This window comes from Chrysochloris asiatica, unplaced genomic scaffold, assembly GCF_000296735.1.
Source record: "Chrysochloris asiatica unplaced genomic scaffold, ChrAsi1.0 scaffold00042, whole genome shotgun sequence".
Taxonomy (NCBI): domain Eukaryota; kingdom Metazoa; phylum Chordata; class Mammalia; order Afrosoricida; family Chrysochloridae; genus Chrysochloris; species Chrysochloris asiatica.
This window is the reverse complement of record NW_006408560.1, coordinates 14631697-14648048: the sequence shown is the minus strand read 5'-3', so window position 1 is coordinate 14648048 and position 16352 is coordinate 14631697. Positions and strand designations below refer to the sequence as shown.

The following is a 16352-nucleotide window of genomic DNA, read 5'->3' as shown; positions in this document are numbered from 1 at the left end:
ATGCATGGAAGGGATTATAATCATGGCAATGAAACGATATACGATAGGATGAATGTAAAACTAATGTTCTCCCATGTAAACTATCACATAATCCACAATAAAGCATTAAAAAAAAAAAAAAAAAGGACAGGAATGACTGACACAAAGGCACAGAGGCCTTAAAGGACACAACTGAGAGAATAGTAAAAGCTGGGTAGGTGCCTGACAGGAGGGATAGTCTTGGAGAGGTAGATGAGGCTAGGGTGAAGGGCCTTGGGGCACCCTAACAAAACAGCAGAGGTGAAACACACAGACAAGGGGAGGTCTGTACACACAGGAATGACATAGTTGTTATTATAATTGCTGTTATTCTTATTTATTTTAATGAAAGCTGAGGAATGACCTTAAGTAGAGAAAGAGCAAAGTCAGAGAGCTCAGTTAAGAGGCGGTTTCAGTAAGCCAAGGAAGACTTTTCGGGCCATAGCAAAGGAATGTAGATGAGGGAAAGATATTTTTGAAGAAAAATTATCAGGATTTTCTAGCTTTGGGTGGCTAATTGGATGTAAAGCGTAGGGAAGAGGGAGGAGATGACAAATTTTTTCTTGTGTTTTTAGCTTTGGAAGTGGGGGTGAGTCTGCAATAAGGAAAAAAAGGTGGTTGGACTTGTGTAATTGCAGACATAATGAATTTGAGATAAAATCACCCCCCTACTATCAAACCTGGTGTGGTACTGTGGGTTAATGTCCTGCACTGCAAAGTTGGTTTAAACCACAAGGTTGGTAGTTCAAACTGACCAACCACTCCTCAGAAACTCTATCCAGGATTGCTATGAGTTGGAACCAACTTGACGGCACTTCACAACAAAAACCATCAAACCTTATTCCTTGCATTGTTCAAAGTCCCAAAGAAATGTCACCTACTCCAGGAATTCTTCTTAGATTGGGGCATACATAAACTTTACTTGTCATTAACCTTATATATTCCATATATCCTCAAAAATGACTTGTTACCTATTAAGTGCTAGACCCTCTGCTAGGGGCTAGCCCTGTAAAGTTGAACAATAAGGAGTCCTAAACTCAAGAAACTCACAGACTGATCATTAAGCCATCTGCTCAGCTGTTTAGGAGAGAATAGTAGCAATGAAGGCAGTTAGCAAAAAGCTCTTATAGCGTAGTGGTTTTGAGTTGGGCTGCTAACCTCAAGATCAGTGATTTGAAACTACCAACCATTCAAAAAAAAAAAAATGAGGCTTTCAGCTCCTGTAAAGATTTACAGCCTCAGAAATCCTATGCAGGGTCACTATGAGTTGGAACCAACTCCATGGCATGTTACCACCAAGGTAGTTAGCACACCAATGAATAAACAAGGTAATAACTTTATGACTTACTTTAAATCTGTGTTTTCATTATAGACCTTAAATGATCTCAAGGGATGAAACTATGATAACATTTTACATGGTTCAAAAATTTCTTAAGTTGTTGTAGGATAAGCACTGGACTGCTAATTGCAAGGTCAGCAGTTCAAATCTACCAGCTGCTCCTTGGAAACCCAACAATACAAGGTCACTATGAGTCAGAACTGATTCAGTGGCACTTAACAAAAACAACATATTTCATATCAGTGCCATTTGGAAATGTCTTTCATAGAGCATAAAATATAACTAAAATTAAAGTAGACTTTTGAAATTAAAGTACAGAGGAAATAGACTTTAAAGAAAAGTTTCATGGTTTATCTCTGCTACATGGAAGTCTGACATTTTATCCTTACCCATAATATAGGAGTCCTGGTGTGGCGCTGTGGGTTAATGCACCAGACTGCAAAGCCGTTTAAACTGCAAGGTTGGCGGTTCAAGCTCACCAACTGCTCCTTGGAAACCCTATACAGGGTTGCTATGGGGTGGAATCGACTCGACGGTACTTGAAAACAACAAATAATATATGGCAAGTGGGGGTGTGGGATCGTAAATTTCATTGACATGGCTGTTCTATGCAAAATCTTTTTAATTTCCACCAAATGATTGAGTTGTTAATTGCTGTCAAGTCGGTTCTGACCCACAGCGACCTTGTGGCTGGTGAGCTTGAACTGCCGACCTTGTGGCTCAAACCAATCTTGCAGTCCAACGTATTAACCCACAGAGCCACACCATGCAAATAAGGTGTACAGAACTCTAATGTCAGAATTGGCTTGTTTTGCCATCCCACTAGTCTTAAAAGGAGCCATCTCAGAAGCAGGAAAGATGATCTCAAGACCATTAAAAAAAGAGAGCCAAGAGTGGACCTTGAGATAGTCCTACCTGGAAAAATGGTGGCATGGAGAGACAGAGCAACTGTGGGTTTCCCGACCCATGGGCCAAGTACAGCTGAATGCCTATGGGCAGAAGGCCGGCTTGCAGAATGTGCTCTTTGAGCATTTACATACTGGCTAAAGGAGCTTTGTAAAACTTGCCCAAGCAGGGCAGAGGCTGATGGGTTACAGGACTGAGAGGTCAAAGACAAGAGCAAGGCATACCTGACTGAAGGACTACTGCATAGTGAGTTCTTCCTGATCCTGAATTGTACTCTGTTCACTTGCTTAATAAACCCATAATTGTGAGTATTGTAAGTTCACCCATACTGTCAGCTCCTGATTAAATATGTGGAAAGTACTCTCAGCCAGTTTTAAATCATAGGCTGATTTCCCTTGCCAACCAGTATTGTTCTGAGCTGCTTACTTTTGCTATGAGTCAGAATGTAATTAGAGACTGTAAACTTAGTTTTACTATTAAAAAACTTCACACACACAACAACCCATTGCTGTCAAGTTGATTCCAACTCATAGCAACCTTATAGAATAGAATAGAGCTGCCTCATAAGGTTTCCAAAACTGTAATCTTTATGGAGGCAGACTGCCACATCTTTATCCCATGGGGTGGATGATGGGTTCCAGCCACTAACCAATCATTTAATAGCGGAGCAATTATCTTTCATGAAAAAGAAAATCAAAAGCCTTCCAAAATTCTCAGAATTGAGCTATCTGAAAGAGTATCCAATAGCTACGTGTCTGTGTAAATTTTAATTGAAATTCACTACAATTAAATACATTTAAAAATGTGATTCCTCGGTCACATTAGCCATATTTTGTGGTTAATAGCCACATGTGGTTTGTGGCTATCATGTTGGACAGCACAGATATAAAATGTTTCATTCATCATAGAAAGTTCTATTGGGCAGCACTGATAGAGAAAGAACTTTCAGATTATCTGGGCCACTATTACCCTCCATTTGTATAAATAATGAAATGTTAACTAGATTTGGTATCTATTTCTAGGACCATCATTGAGTACGGAGTAGCTAATTAAACATATATATATTTAAATATATAATTCTAACTTTCTATATAGAAGGATTACTGGGAGAGACTGAAATTTTAAATCAAAATTTCATTTTGATTTAAAAAATGAAGACCTTTATTAATAAAGAATAACATTGATTACAACATTGTAATTTAGGGTTTCTGATTACTTGTTTAAAACTTTGTTCCCCAACTCACCCATTATAGCAAGTGCTTCCTAATTTAAGTCCCAATGCTCTGTACCTAGTTCTTTGGCAACTTCTTTTAATAACCTTTTAAATAATTTCTTTCTTAAAATCCCTCCTCAAACGAATGTTTTGTTTCTGATACCCTCCTTTACCTTTGGCCATTTTACGTGGGCAGAATGCCCATCACCATCCAGGCGGCCCTTTGTGAAGCCCAAGTCTGCAGCCACAACACCTCCTGAATACTATTTGATTCTTCATGAAAGACCAGAGTTTAACATTCCCTCCTTCCCCCTCCCCTTCTCTCTCCACCCAATTCCCATTCCAAGTAGCATTTTCAATGGCTCTTTCAAAAAGAAAAAGGCATTGAGAGCTGGGAGCGAGCTGTTTCCCAGCCCCATGATCTTAGTGAGGCAAAGACCCTGTTTGGGGGCAGGCAAGCAGAAGGACAAGGGAGATAAAGGGTTTTATCCATGCATCACAGAGCTGGGGAGCTTTGGTCTCAGAGAGTGGCTCCTGTCTGCTCAGTGAAAAAGAACAGGAGCAGTGGTCCCAAAGTGTATGTATATTCAGATGGAAGAAATACTTAGGTGAAGGATGTCCATTTTCCTGAAGTTTAATAGCACCTCTTCCAGAGTGATTTTTCTAGCTACAGAGCCTTTGCACACTGGGTGGATCAGCTGTACATCAATAATCTTTGTTGTTGTTGTTTTTGTTATTAAGTGCTGTTGAGTTGGTTCTGACTCATAGTGACCCTATAAAGGGTTTCCAAGGAGCAGCTGGTGAATTTTAACCACCAACCTTATGGTTCAAATTGACCTTGTGGTTTAGTGCATTATCCCATAACACCAGAAATGCAAAGGGCCACCCCTACCTTAAATCACAACCATGGGGGGAAAAAAAAATCACAACCATGGGAAAACAAATGGAACAAAACCCTTAACATTCAACCACAACTCCCTTCTTCCCTCCCTGCCATACACACACACATAACAACTGTTCTTTTTTTTTTTTTAATTGTTTCTGGGGAATTAACATTCTTTTTTCTTTCTCTCTTTTCTGTCCCATTTGGCTAGACTGGATGATCTCTACAGTTCCTTTTAACTCTTGAGATTTTAAGAATCCTCTCACTCCCATGACCATTGTCCCAGGTCGTTAACACCAGATCTGGGGAGTGGAAAGACAGGAAATGGTTTGGAGAACAATGACCTGAAGAAATTAGGAGTCTAACAATTCTCTATTATTTACTTTTTAAACCACTCTTTTCCCCACTGTCTCCTCTTCACCTCCCTGCCTCCACCTGCCCTTGCTGTACCACTTCCCTTCTCATGGGATGCAAATTCACTTTAATATCTTTCTGGGTAAAATATCTGAAAATAAAGCTGCCACTAAAATAAATAAATAAATCGAGTTCCAAAGCCCAACTCCAAGATTTTGGGCGTTATCTACTGTTTTAGAATCTGTATTGTAATTTCCTTTCACTAAAAATCAAGTTAATTTTTAATACTTTCTATGTCTTCCTATATATTTATAAGAGCTGAGAGTGTACTTAGAAAGTGATCCCATTAGCATTCACAGTACAACTGGGAGGGAAACTGAGGCCCCAGGGGTAGGGGTGTAACTGTCCAGAGTCATGCAGTGAAATGGAGACAAAGTTAGAAATGATGAACAGTCTTGAGCGTTTCCCATAAGACCACATTGTGATAATAGGAAGGACAAAGGATAATTTTTGTTGTTGTTAATAAAGGCCAGGAAATTCAGTTGGAGCAGAGACAGAGGATTCTCTATAAACAGAGAGAAATTAAATTCTCACCAGTCTCCATCTAGGCATCTTTGAAGGAAGGCAATTTGGCCTCAAATTGTAAAAGAATATCTTATACAGACCAGAATAAAGCTCTTTATAGATGGTATGGAATAATCTAGAGCTGCTGTAGCTGATGTTTGCCAAGGAGAGAACCAGAAAGGGCAGACTGTCGGCTGCAGTAGGAAGGGGATGGGGTAGACCTTTGGAGGCTGCTCTGTTAGAGAATCAGTGAGTGAAGAGATGACTATGTGTTTCAGATTGGAACAAAGGGGAAAATGGGAGAAATGGGCCTTGGAGGCTGGGCAACCCTGGTATGGGACTGCCCAGGTTCCTACCAGGGGCTTCTCTCAGGATCCCAGCCCTGGCTTATCCCTCCTGAAGGGAGTTAATAAAGTGGAAAAAAACTTGGCTCTTGCCAAGTGGCAGTTTAGTAAATGTCATTGTCTGTGCTTCTTGCCCAATGCCCTGGATTTGAGGCTGTTTGTTCCCAGCTCAGATCAGTCTCCTTTTCTTGCCAGTCTCTCCCCAGCTACAGCTTGGCACAGAACCATCCTCTACCTCCAGGCTTGGGCTATGAGTATATGAGCCATCTGGAAGAGTCCAGTTACTGGTGGCTTTAACAAGGTTGAGTGTGTTGGAAGGAATCCTCCTGGAAGGAGGGTAGCTGAAGGCAGAGAATGGGGCACTGAAGCTGCTGAAAAGGGGAATCAGGAAACAGGGAAGAAGATTTGTAGCACCCTGAGGAAGATGAAACAGGTCACTTGTACAGTTTCTGTCTGAGCAGTTCACATCCAACCTCAGAGGATGCAAGAACTTCTGTTCTGTTGGACTCTAGGATGCCTCATTGTATCCTGGCACAGAACCAGTGCCTTTTTTATGCTTTAAGTGCCTCTAAAATTCCTCAAAATTCTTGGACTTCCCTAACTCCTATGAGGTGGAGCTGAGGGTGCCACATGGTTGTAGCAGTTCTTTTGGTATTCATCAGGGCTGAGTGTGAAGGAACAGGTGCCTACTATGCAGCAGGGAAGGCAAGAACACATACTCAGCAGGAAATGACTCTTCCCATCTCCAGTGGGCAAGCCTCATTCCTGGAAGTTGAGTGCACACTCCGTGCCTGCAGACCTGGGGCCCTCTTCTATCCAATCCTGAGCCTCCTGTTTCTCCACTGAGGCCATTTGGACTTGTAGGTGGAAAAGGCATTACAAGATAGTATGGCACCCACAAGCAGGGCTCTTTCTGGGAGATGTGTGGTTGTTTTTAGTGACCTTGAATCATTGTCTGAATCTCCTACATGCTCCTTCACTGATTCAAGACTCCCTTGTCTCCTATTTCTTTGTCAGAACAAAATGTAAGCATCTATAAACTACATATATCTCATAGGGATCAGGTTTTATTATAAATAGAAACAATAATAGTAATAGTTACCATTTATTGAGTACTTACAATGCAATTTACTATGTAAATGCAAACAGAGCACTTTACTCCTAAAAGGAACTGAGATTTGGAGAAGTTAAAGAATTTGCCCAAGCTCAATTAGCTGATAGAATTTGGTTCAAACTCAGGTCTGTCTTCAAAGTCCTTGGTATTAACCACTTATGATATACCCTGCACAAGGAATGAAACTCTTAAGTGTAAAATTTCAACAACTTCCTTCATAGTACTACTATACTCACTATATGGTAATTGCAAACTAGAGTCACAGCTCTTCAGGGGCAGTGATATGCCAAATGCACCACCTCATTTGATCCTCATAACTCTGAAATGTAATCTTCATTTTACAGATGAGGAAACAGAGGCTTAAAGGGGTTTGTAACTTACTCCTATTACACAGCTGGAAAATGGTGAACTAGAAAATAAATCAGTCCAACTCCAGAGTTTGAATGCTTAACCACAGCACTATCCTTCCTCTACAATTGTGAAATGATGAATTAACTAGTGTGTGTGTGGGGTGGGGGTGGGGATATGTTTCTTGTACCCTTGAATTATACCTCAAGACCCAAAACTGTCCCAGTGGGAGGTGGGAAGAATGCAGGACAGAGGACTCTCATTCCTTTTGAATGAAAACAGAGAGAAGTGGAATGGACCTATCTGAGGCCAAGGTTCCAGCCTAAGTAAAATGCCAGAAGAATAATAGCAACTCAATAAATTGTATTTGTAACATTTCTTTAAAAACATATAAATGGCATTACTTCTAGGTTTGGGCTGGGAGTCCCGGTAGCATAGTGGGTTACATGTTGCACTGCTAACCTCAAGGTCAGCAATTTGAATCCACCAGATGCTCCTCAGGAGAAAGATGAGGCTTTCTGTTCCCATAAAAAGTTACAGCCTTGGAAACCCTACACAGGGTCGCTATGAGTCAGAACTGACTCGACCGTGTATAGCAGCAGCAGCAGCAGCAGCAGGTATGGGATGGAAAAGGGAAGATGAGGGAAAAATTACTGAATTAGTTTCGTAGTTTCTCAACTGTGAGAAAAAAGTTTACTGAAGGCAGATCATACATCACTTGAGAGAAAATTAACTCTTATATCCCTGGTATGAAGGAAGGTCTGTGAGTGGTGGGCCAGCCTGCCTAAGCAAGATGGACACAACCACAGGATACTGATCGATAAGTAAAATTTCAGGTGCTGCTCTCTTCTCAAGAAGTGGGAGAGACCTCACATGGGTCCTCCATCTTACTCTGACTACTGTTTATCCTCAATAGCCAAGAGCTTCCTCTCTATAGTCCATTTTTGCTATTCATCTCACCCCATTTCCCCTTCCATTTCCTCCCTCAAGATATTGACACCCCCAACCTGCCACCCCTCCACAACACAGTCTTTCTCCTCACCTGGATGTTCCTCTTGATGATGTCCCTGGTCAGCTGTACCTTGCCTGTGCTAGGGTCTACCCCAGCCAATGGCACCATCACCTCCCCAATGACATCATCCCTGGAGAAGCGGTCAAAACTGAGGACGAGGAAGTGCAGCACCAGGTCCTGCAGCTGGCTGTATGGGATGCCATAGAAGGTGAAGGTCTCATCAAACACGGGGTCCAGGGTCTTCCGCAGCACTCTGGTCTTCACCCGATGTCGCTTGTCAGGAAGAATGGTCATTTTGATATAGGGGTCAGAGCCCTGGGTCTGGTCATCCATCACTGGCAGTCCATGGGCCTCTTGGATTGTCACTACCAGAGCTTTTTTCGGGAAGTTATAGTCCACTGAGAAGGTGAGGGATCCTAGCATGACATCCTCCTCTGGAGATGATGGAGAAGTGGTTTTACTTTCTCCAGGAGTCAGGCTCACAGCAGGGCTCCTCAGTTCTTCCCCATAGTCTACTTTAATGGGCAATTGGTCTATACAAGATCCAGAGTTAGGGCCCCTGAGACCCTTGTCTCGGCCTAGCAGGCCTGCCTCTGCTGCGTCCACCAACAGGTTCCCACGTCCACCTTCCCTCCCAGGGCCATCTTTGTCTCTCCGCACTTTGATGATTTTTTTCTTGTTGCTGAGGGTCTCTGGGTATATGCTGATGCCTTTGAGCATGTGAATGAATTTGTAGGGTGGGGTCTTGTGCTTCTTCTCTGCCTGCTGGTGGCAGCAAGTCCAGACAAAGACGGTCACCGAGACACACACCACCAGCACTGAGGCCCCAATAAGGCCAGCCACCACAGGTGACACATCTGAGGGTGGAGACCAGATATGCATCAAGGCAAGTAGATCCCAATCCCTGACCCAAACTCCCCTGCTCAATACCCACGCAAGAGCTAAACTTATCTGCAGTCTACACCACGCCAGCCAAAGCACCTCTCCCTTGGTTCTTCCTTCCCACCAAACCTGGCTATCTTCAGAAAATCTCTCCTGAGTTGTCCCACCGGACTCACTGTTCTTTTCTTAACATTCCCTCAGCATTTATGGACTTGGTTGGCTTATATTGGTTTGTGTTTCGTATAAAGCTTCTCTGTAAGTGTTCTAAGGTCACCTATGTATATTGGTGCCTGTTCATCTCAACTGTTACACAAGGGCAAGAGATGTCTTTGGCTTTAGGAGGATATTCTACAGTATCTAGTATAGAATTTGCAAATAGTAAGCTAGTAGTAGTGACTGGCAAAGTGAAACAGAGGAATGTGGAGATGAGCTTAGATATAGTTGGTAAAAGTGGGTACATGGTAACTAGAAGAACTCCAGGTTTACATACTTAAAAAATATAATTCAAAATTTTTTGTCAGCTTCCAGGTATTTAAAATGTAAGTATTTTGAATAGGAAGAAATAGAGGGGGTAAAAAATGTCAGATCTATACTTAAATGTCAGTAAGGACCACCCTATTTACAAGTGTAACGTTTTATATCCTTGTCACTCACACTTCCTAGCTCTATTTATATATGCCTTATCACCATATGATATATATATATATCTGGTAGCATAGTGGTTACAAATAGGGCTGCTAATCTCAGGGTCAGCAGTTCAAAACTACCAGCTGTTCCACAGGAGAAAGATGAGGCTTTCTGTTCCCTTAAAGATTTACAGCCTAGGAAACCCTATGTAGGGTCCCTATGAGTTGGAACCGACTCCACGGCACATAACAACAAAATATATATATATATATATACACACACACACCTACACACTTGAGGATTGATCTAAAAGTATTGCTACAAAAATCAAAGAAACCTTTATTAAACAAACATATCAAAATGTGAAGCTTTTGTTTCTTGACATGTCCTTCATCTAGGCCTATGCATTTATGAAGGTGGTGTTTCCATCTATCTAACCCTTCACCTGAAGAATTCTGTGCTCTTCTATTTATACCACGGGAAATGACAATTTGGGTATCCTCGGGGAATTCAAATAGTGTTCTTTTTCAGTGATTTTTGAGTTTGGAGAACAACAACAAAAACAGTTTGAAGGGGCAAGACCACGGCTGGAGGATGGATGCAGTAACATTTCCCAATGAAATTCTCATAGGACAGCACTTGTTACACTTGAAGAATGAGCAGGTGCATTGTCATGATGGGGAAAAAATTCCTTGGCACACTTTTTTGGCCTTTTCCTCACAAATGCAGTTTTTCATTTTCTTAAACCTTCATAATAAGTCCCCATGACTATCCTGTGTCCTTTAAGAAAATCTGTCAAGATGATCCCTTTGAAATCCAAAAAAAATAGTCACCATAAGTAATCTGAGTTGATCTCTCTGCCCCAACTGAGATAATATCCCTACCACCTGGTTTAATTTTTCATTATGTTGTAGTCACCTCTGACCTTATTTATTTGTCTGTCTTCTCTCATTAGGTAATCATTATAAGAATTGAGATTTTGTCTGATTTGTTTGTTCATGGCTATATCCCCAGGTCCTAGAACCATGTGGCATATATTAAGCAGCACAAATGAGTTAGTAAATTCTAAACAGACTTCACACATTAGAAAAAGATGATGAGGTTAATATGATTACATATAATGGGGATAAATGTAAAATCTTATTTGGGCATAGAAATCCATCTATAGGCAATGGTAGACATCACTTGACAACAGTTTGTGCAAAAATGACTTCATAGTTTAAGAGGCCACAAGCTTGGACTATAATTAGGCTAATGCCACCTCGTACTCTGAGCACAATCTCCAGATCACAGTAGAGGTAGATATAATTTCATTTGCACATGTCACAACACATAGGGAATGTTTTGTCTAGCACTGGTAATAATAAAGTGTGTGTGTGTACATTTACTATGTTCATTCCAGGCATCATGTTAGAACTTTCTTTCTATGGATTAAGTAACTCATTCGAAAGGTACCATTAATATCATCCCTTTATAATTAAGGGAACTAGGGACTCAGATATCTGCTTAAGGTCACATATTAGCAAATGAAAGTGATGGGATTTAAACCTCATCTGCCTGACACCAGGGTTCATCCTCTACATTATGGATAATGTAGACTAAGTATAGTAAATAAGACCTGGAAACCACATCAAATAAGGATACACTGAAGGATTTGGAGCTGGGGATGAGGGTCTAAGAATAATAACAACTGTCTTCAATTAATTAAGGCATTTTGATGGAAGTGGATTCGATTTTATCTTACTTTGGAGGGCAGGACCAGCACTAAAACATACAGGCTCCAGGGAGACAGATTTTGACTGAATGAAAGAAGGGAAATTATTATTAGAATTGTCTCACTATGATCCAGGTTGCTCACAAAGCAGAGATTCACCAACTAAAATAGTTTCTAATAGGTTGTATTATTATTGATTAGACATATTCTGAAAGATATTTCTCCCATGAGGATTGGACTAGATGATCTCTGCAATTCTTTCTACCTCAAATATTCCATGCTTCTATGAAAGCTGGAACTGTGCAAGAAAAGAAGGGGATACATTATACAATAAGATAGATAACTGAAGTTGGTAGTTCAAACCCACCAGCCACTCTTCCGAAACTCTCTGCAGGGTTGCTATGAGTTGGAACCAACTTGATGGACTTAACAACAACAATCAAGGTGAACTTGCCCATGGTCAAATTGAGTAAATATTGTTTAGTCTTCAGAGAATAAAATGAAATCAGAGCTAGCAGATATTGATTTCACAACATGGAGACAGGCCTGGTCCTGAGGGCAAACTCCTTGAGAGTAGGGTAAGAACTGCATCCTCTTTATCTGAAATCTCTCAGAGTCTCTTGTATTTAATGGGAACTCAATAAATATTTGTTTGAACAACTGATTAGATTCAATTGTCAATCAGAATAGGCATACTCTGAAAAAGTGGCTCGCCATTTACCATACAGGGACTTTCTTGCATGTTGCTTGCTAATGATTGGAGAAAAATGAACACTGTCACTATGAGAAGAAGAAAGCATGAAAATACTAAGACAGATGTTTCTTAGAATGATTTGGAAGGAATATCTAAAGGCCTAGGAAGGAAGATATGTGGGCCACCCTTTTAGCGCTATTATAGTTTTACTCAATGATCTTGAGCGAACCAATGCTATTTTTAATGCATCTTTTATTGTTACAAAATGGAGGTGGGGTGAGTAAGAAAGAAGACGAAGGATTCTCATCTCTCAGGAAGACAGAAGGAAAAGAAGAAAAGCAGATGAACTCATTTCTGGATTATCTTAAATTCTTCCCCTCATTTCTCATTTCATTTTAGTATTGCCTTTATCTCCCACACCTAATGCAGTGAACTAGTGAAATAAGAGATGTTGAACTCAGAGCTCTCTGTCTTGCTTTATGAAAAACTTGGTGGGAAAAGGAAATTGGAACTAATTGCTGAAGTGAGTACTTAAAAATAGCTATAAATTATAGGGATTTGTGATCTTTGCTCCTTTTGTCCTGCAAGGTCATGGATAATTGAGTGTTGGCTTGGTGTATCTCTGACACTTCACAGTGTTTGATAGCTACAATGAAGTACATGAAAAAGTCAAGAGCAACAGTTCTTTATACAGGAGACCATCTATAAGGGTTCAGAGACCCACAACATAAATCTGGGCTATACGTAACTCTCTCAGCCTTTATTTAACCAGACTAATGTATTGACACTTCCTTTCTTAAACTTTCCTAAACTGTCAAGCAGGCCATTGTGACACCAAAGTACAAAGTTTGGCATCAACCAGACACTGTTCAAATTCTTACTATATTGCTTGACTTTAGGCAAGTTAATTTATCTCCCTGTTTCTTCATCTGGCAAATACATTATTGTGTTAGTGATACCAAGTCAATCCCAACTCATAGCAACTCTGTGTAGGGTTTTCAAGAGTTGCTGGTGGGTTTGAATTGCTAACTGAAAGGTTAGCAGTACAGTGCTTGTTCTTCAGTGCCACACCATGGCTAATATATATATATGTCATTATATATTATAATACAAATGACACAAGAAGGTATTTGTAAGGATTAAATAAAATACAGCATGTAAGGCTGATATAATTTATTTTCCCTCTTTCACTAGTATTTCCTCTAAAAGAAATCACTATATCATGCTCCACATCATGTACTTTTCCAAGAAATCTGGAGCTGCAATTAAAGAAAATAATTTGTTGAAAGAAGGCATAAAAAGAAAAAGAAACAGCAAGAAGAAAAGCATGGGGGTACTCATGGGGTTTCTATTTTGGAAATTTGGGGCTTCATGAGTAGAGAAGCAGACAGTGATTTGAAAAAATGAAATACAGTTAGAATTTAGCTTTGAAGAGGGAAAAAGTTGCTAATCAAGATCTGTTATCTGGACACTTCCCCTATCTGAGGTCTTCTTGCTGATATTGAGGGGATACAGTACATTGTTCTGCTCATTTCCACATATATCTGACTAGGGAGTGAGAAAAGCCATTACCCATCTGGATTGTGTCCCACCCTATATATTTGAGTCTGTATGCTCAAGCTTTGTCTGAGGTTTAGAATCCCTGAAAGGATATGAAGAAACCCCAGACTGGCAGCAATTTTCATTGGTTTGCCCCATCTTAACTAGACTTGAAGGGAGAAGCAGAGTAATTTTATTTTATTTTAATTTTTGATCACGAAAGTGTAGTACAGGAAGTTGATTGCTCCTCTATCACGTTTTTTGTAGGCTTGCTCCAAAGAGGGAAAAACTTGCTTTTCACGCTTTTCTTTCTCACCTTCTTAATTTCTACTCCACTCTCTGCCCCAGGGAGTGTAACTGATCTTGGAACCCACAAGGCTGGGTCTGGGACCAGCCGTTCCGAGATGACGTAATGCTTTCTCTGATACACAAAGCAGCCTCCTTCAGGCTCAGCCTCTCGCCCCTCCCCCTCTAAACTGGATCGGACCCCCCGCCAGCACTAGCGCGGGTGAGTCCCCTTTTTTGAAAAGCCAGCCCCAGGGAAACCTGGAACAAAGGCCCTGGAAGGAGAGCCGAGACACTGCCAGGAGGCCCAGAAATAGACATCACGTCATTCCCCTAGCCCAGCAGTGCCAAGCGCCATTTGGTAGCATAGGACGGACCCCACCATTACGATGCAGAACGGAGTTTGCAGGGCTCACATTTCCTTCCAGCCCCAGCATCCAACTGACCGGTTTAAGGAGTGGCTTCCTTTTGCTCATCTCCCCCGCACGCCCCTCACTCCTCAACGGCAGCCTCCCCTGGCTGCCAGCCACACATCCCACAGTCTCCAAGCTGCCATCTTGATACCCCATCCCCCTTGCCACTTCCCTCCCCCGCAACCCTGAAAGGTGGGAGGGGGAAGGGGCACCGCCCTACATGCCCCAAGGGGGAGGGATCGGCCTACCCCACCTCTCCTCCCCCAGAGGGAGGGGTTCACAACCTCCGCAAGTTCACTATTTCTCACCTTCTGCAGTGCTGACAGTGCACCATACAAGGTTTTAACATCTTGAACTACCCCACCCCCTGGTGTGGCTCTGGCCTTGCCAGCCCCTGCAGCTCATAGCTCAAGTCTAGGCGCTGTCCACTGGCCCTGCCAACCACCACAGGCCTGATTCCAGCTGAGCTGGCACTTGTAGGCCCTACTCTGAGCTTCACTAACTGCCCAGGCACTGCGCCCCATCAGCTTTGTAATGGCTCCGACTAGCCCAGAGTTAGTTTGTCCGACTCTACTTACCAAAACTAGGTCGGATATTGGTGATCTCAGCCATGTCGTAATCAGAGGCTGTTTCTATAAATGTTTTTGCAGTCGTCAGGCAACTCTGGGATCCCCCGGCCAGTTCAGGGGCTGCTGTAGTAGAGGGCTAGATCAGGGGAGGGGGAAGGTATCTGGCGGGTGCCTCTTGCGACGGTCTGGTCCCTGGTTGCCAGCTGAGGTCGTCTCTTAAGATGCTCCAGGGATGCTCTGAGCTAAGGATGCAGGTGCAGCCAGACTGGTCCTGATGCGAGGTAGGCTCCGCCTTCTTCCGAACAGCCCTCTGCAGAAGACTCCACCTCTGTCCGAATAGTTCCGGAAGACTGACCACGCCTCTTTCCGGAAGCTCTCAGGAAGGGAGCCCCTCCCACAGTCCGAAAATGAAGCCCCAGCCATTGACAGACTGAGGCACTGTAAGGGAAAATTGTGGAGGCTGGAATAAGGACTTTATTTAGGTTTTCATATGAGATCCTATCGATCTTGTGATTTTAGTTCCTTGGGATTTATATACCAGCAGAATATTCTGAGAAGAAAGTATCAATTGCAATTATTGTTATATATTTCTGAGACCACTGGTTATTATGGACATTTTCTTAAACTCCAGAAGCTTTGATTTTAAAACTAAACCTGATGTTGATTGCACAACTCTGATGATTTACTAAAAGTCATGTATTGGAGGGATTTTGTGGGTCTTTTGTGTTTTAAACAACAAAACTAAGGAAGAATGTTTGATATTTCTTTCCCATGAGCCTCAAGTACTTAGGGCTGCTAAGAGAGAGGGTGGTGGGGATAAGGAGTAGGAGAAGGCTAGAACAGGAGTGTGAGCCAGTGAGCAAACGGAAATGTGTATTCTGTAAATTCAGAAGTAGAACACAAAGAAACTTTTAGAGACTTCCTTAGGATCCCTGGTAGCACAGTGATACAGTGTTGGTGCTGCTAACCAAAAGGTCGGTGATTTAAACCCACCAGCTAATCTGGGAAGAAAGAGAGTATGCCTCTGGAAAGATTGTTATTGTTGTTAAAGACTGTTAAATGCCATTGAGTCCGTTTCAATTTATAGCGACACTGTGTAGGGCTTCTGAGGAGCGGATAGTGAGCTTGAACCGCCGACCTTGAAGTTCAGCGAATTAACCCATAGCGCCACACCTGGACTCCTTCTACCTCGTGCTATAAGGGGATCACTATGAGCCAGAATAGACTTGATTTGGGTTTGGACAATGGGTGTGATTCAGATTAGAGTCAGACTACTAGCGTTTAAAGGAGCTCTGGTAACATACTGATTACGAATCAGATTGATAACAGCACCAGCTGTTCCGCGGGAGAAAGATGAGGCTTTTTGCTCCCGTAAAGATTTACAGCCTCGGAAACCCTGTACAGGGTCACTATGAGTCGAAACCGACTCAAGGCACATAACAACAACAACAACACTCGCCTTTAAAGGAGCTTAATCTCAAAGTCAAACCTACAAGTGTTCTGCCGGGGAAAGATGAGGCTTTCTGCTCCTGTA

The 16352-nt window shown here is 42.0% G+C and overlaps 1 protein-coding gene across 1 annotated transcript in view; it reads right to left on the bottom strand.

Moving 5' to 3' along the window:
• The window catches only part of SYT11 (synaptotagmin XI), a 17874-nt gene extending 2856 nt beyond the window's left edge, over window positions 1–15018 (bottom strand). The window contains exons 1-2 of the mRNA XM_006861568.1: window positions 14828–15018; window positions 8126–8952 (exon numbers count right to left, since the gene is read on the bottom strand). Of these exons, the coding sequence (XP_006861630.1) occupies window positions 8126–8952; window positions 14828–14861 (861 nt within the window). The 5' untranslated portion in view covers window positions 14862–15018. The remainder of the gene's footprint in view (window positions 1–8125; window positions 8953–14827) is intronic.
• Between the last annotated feature and the right edge of the window lie 1334 nt (window positions 15019–16352).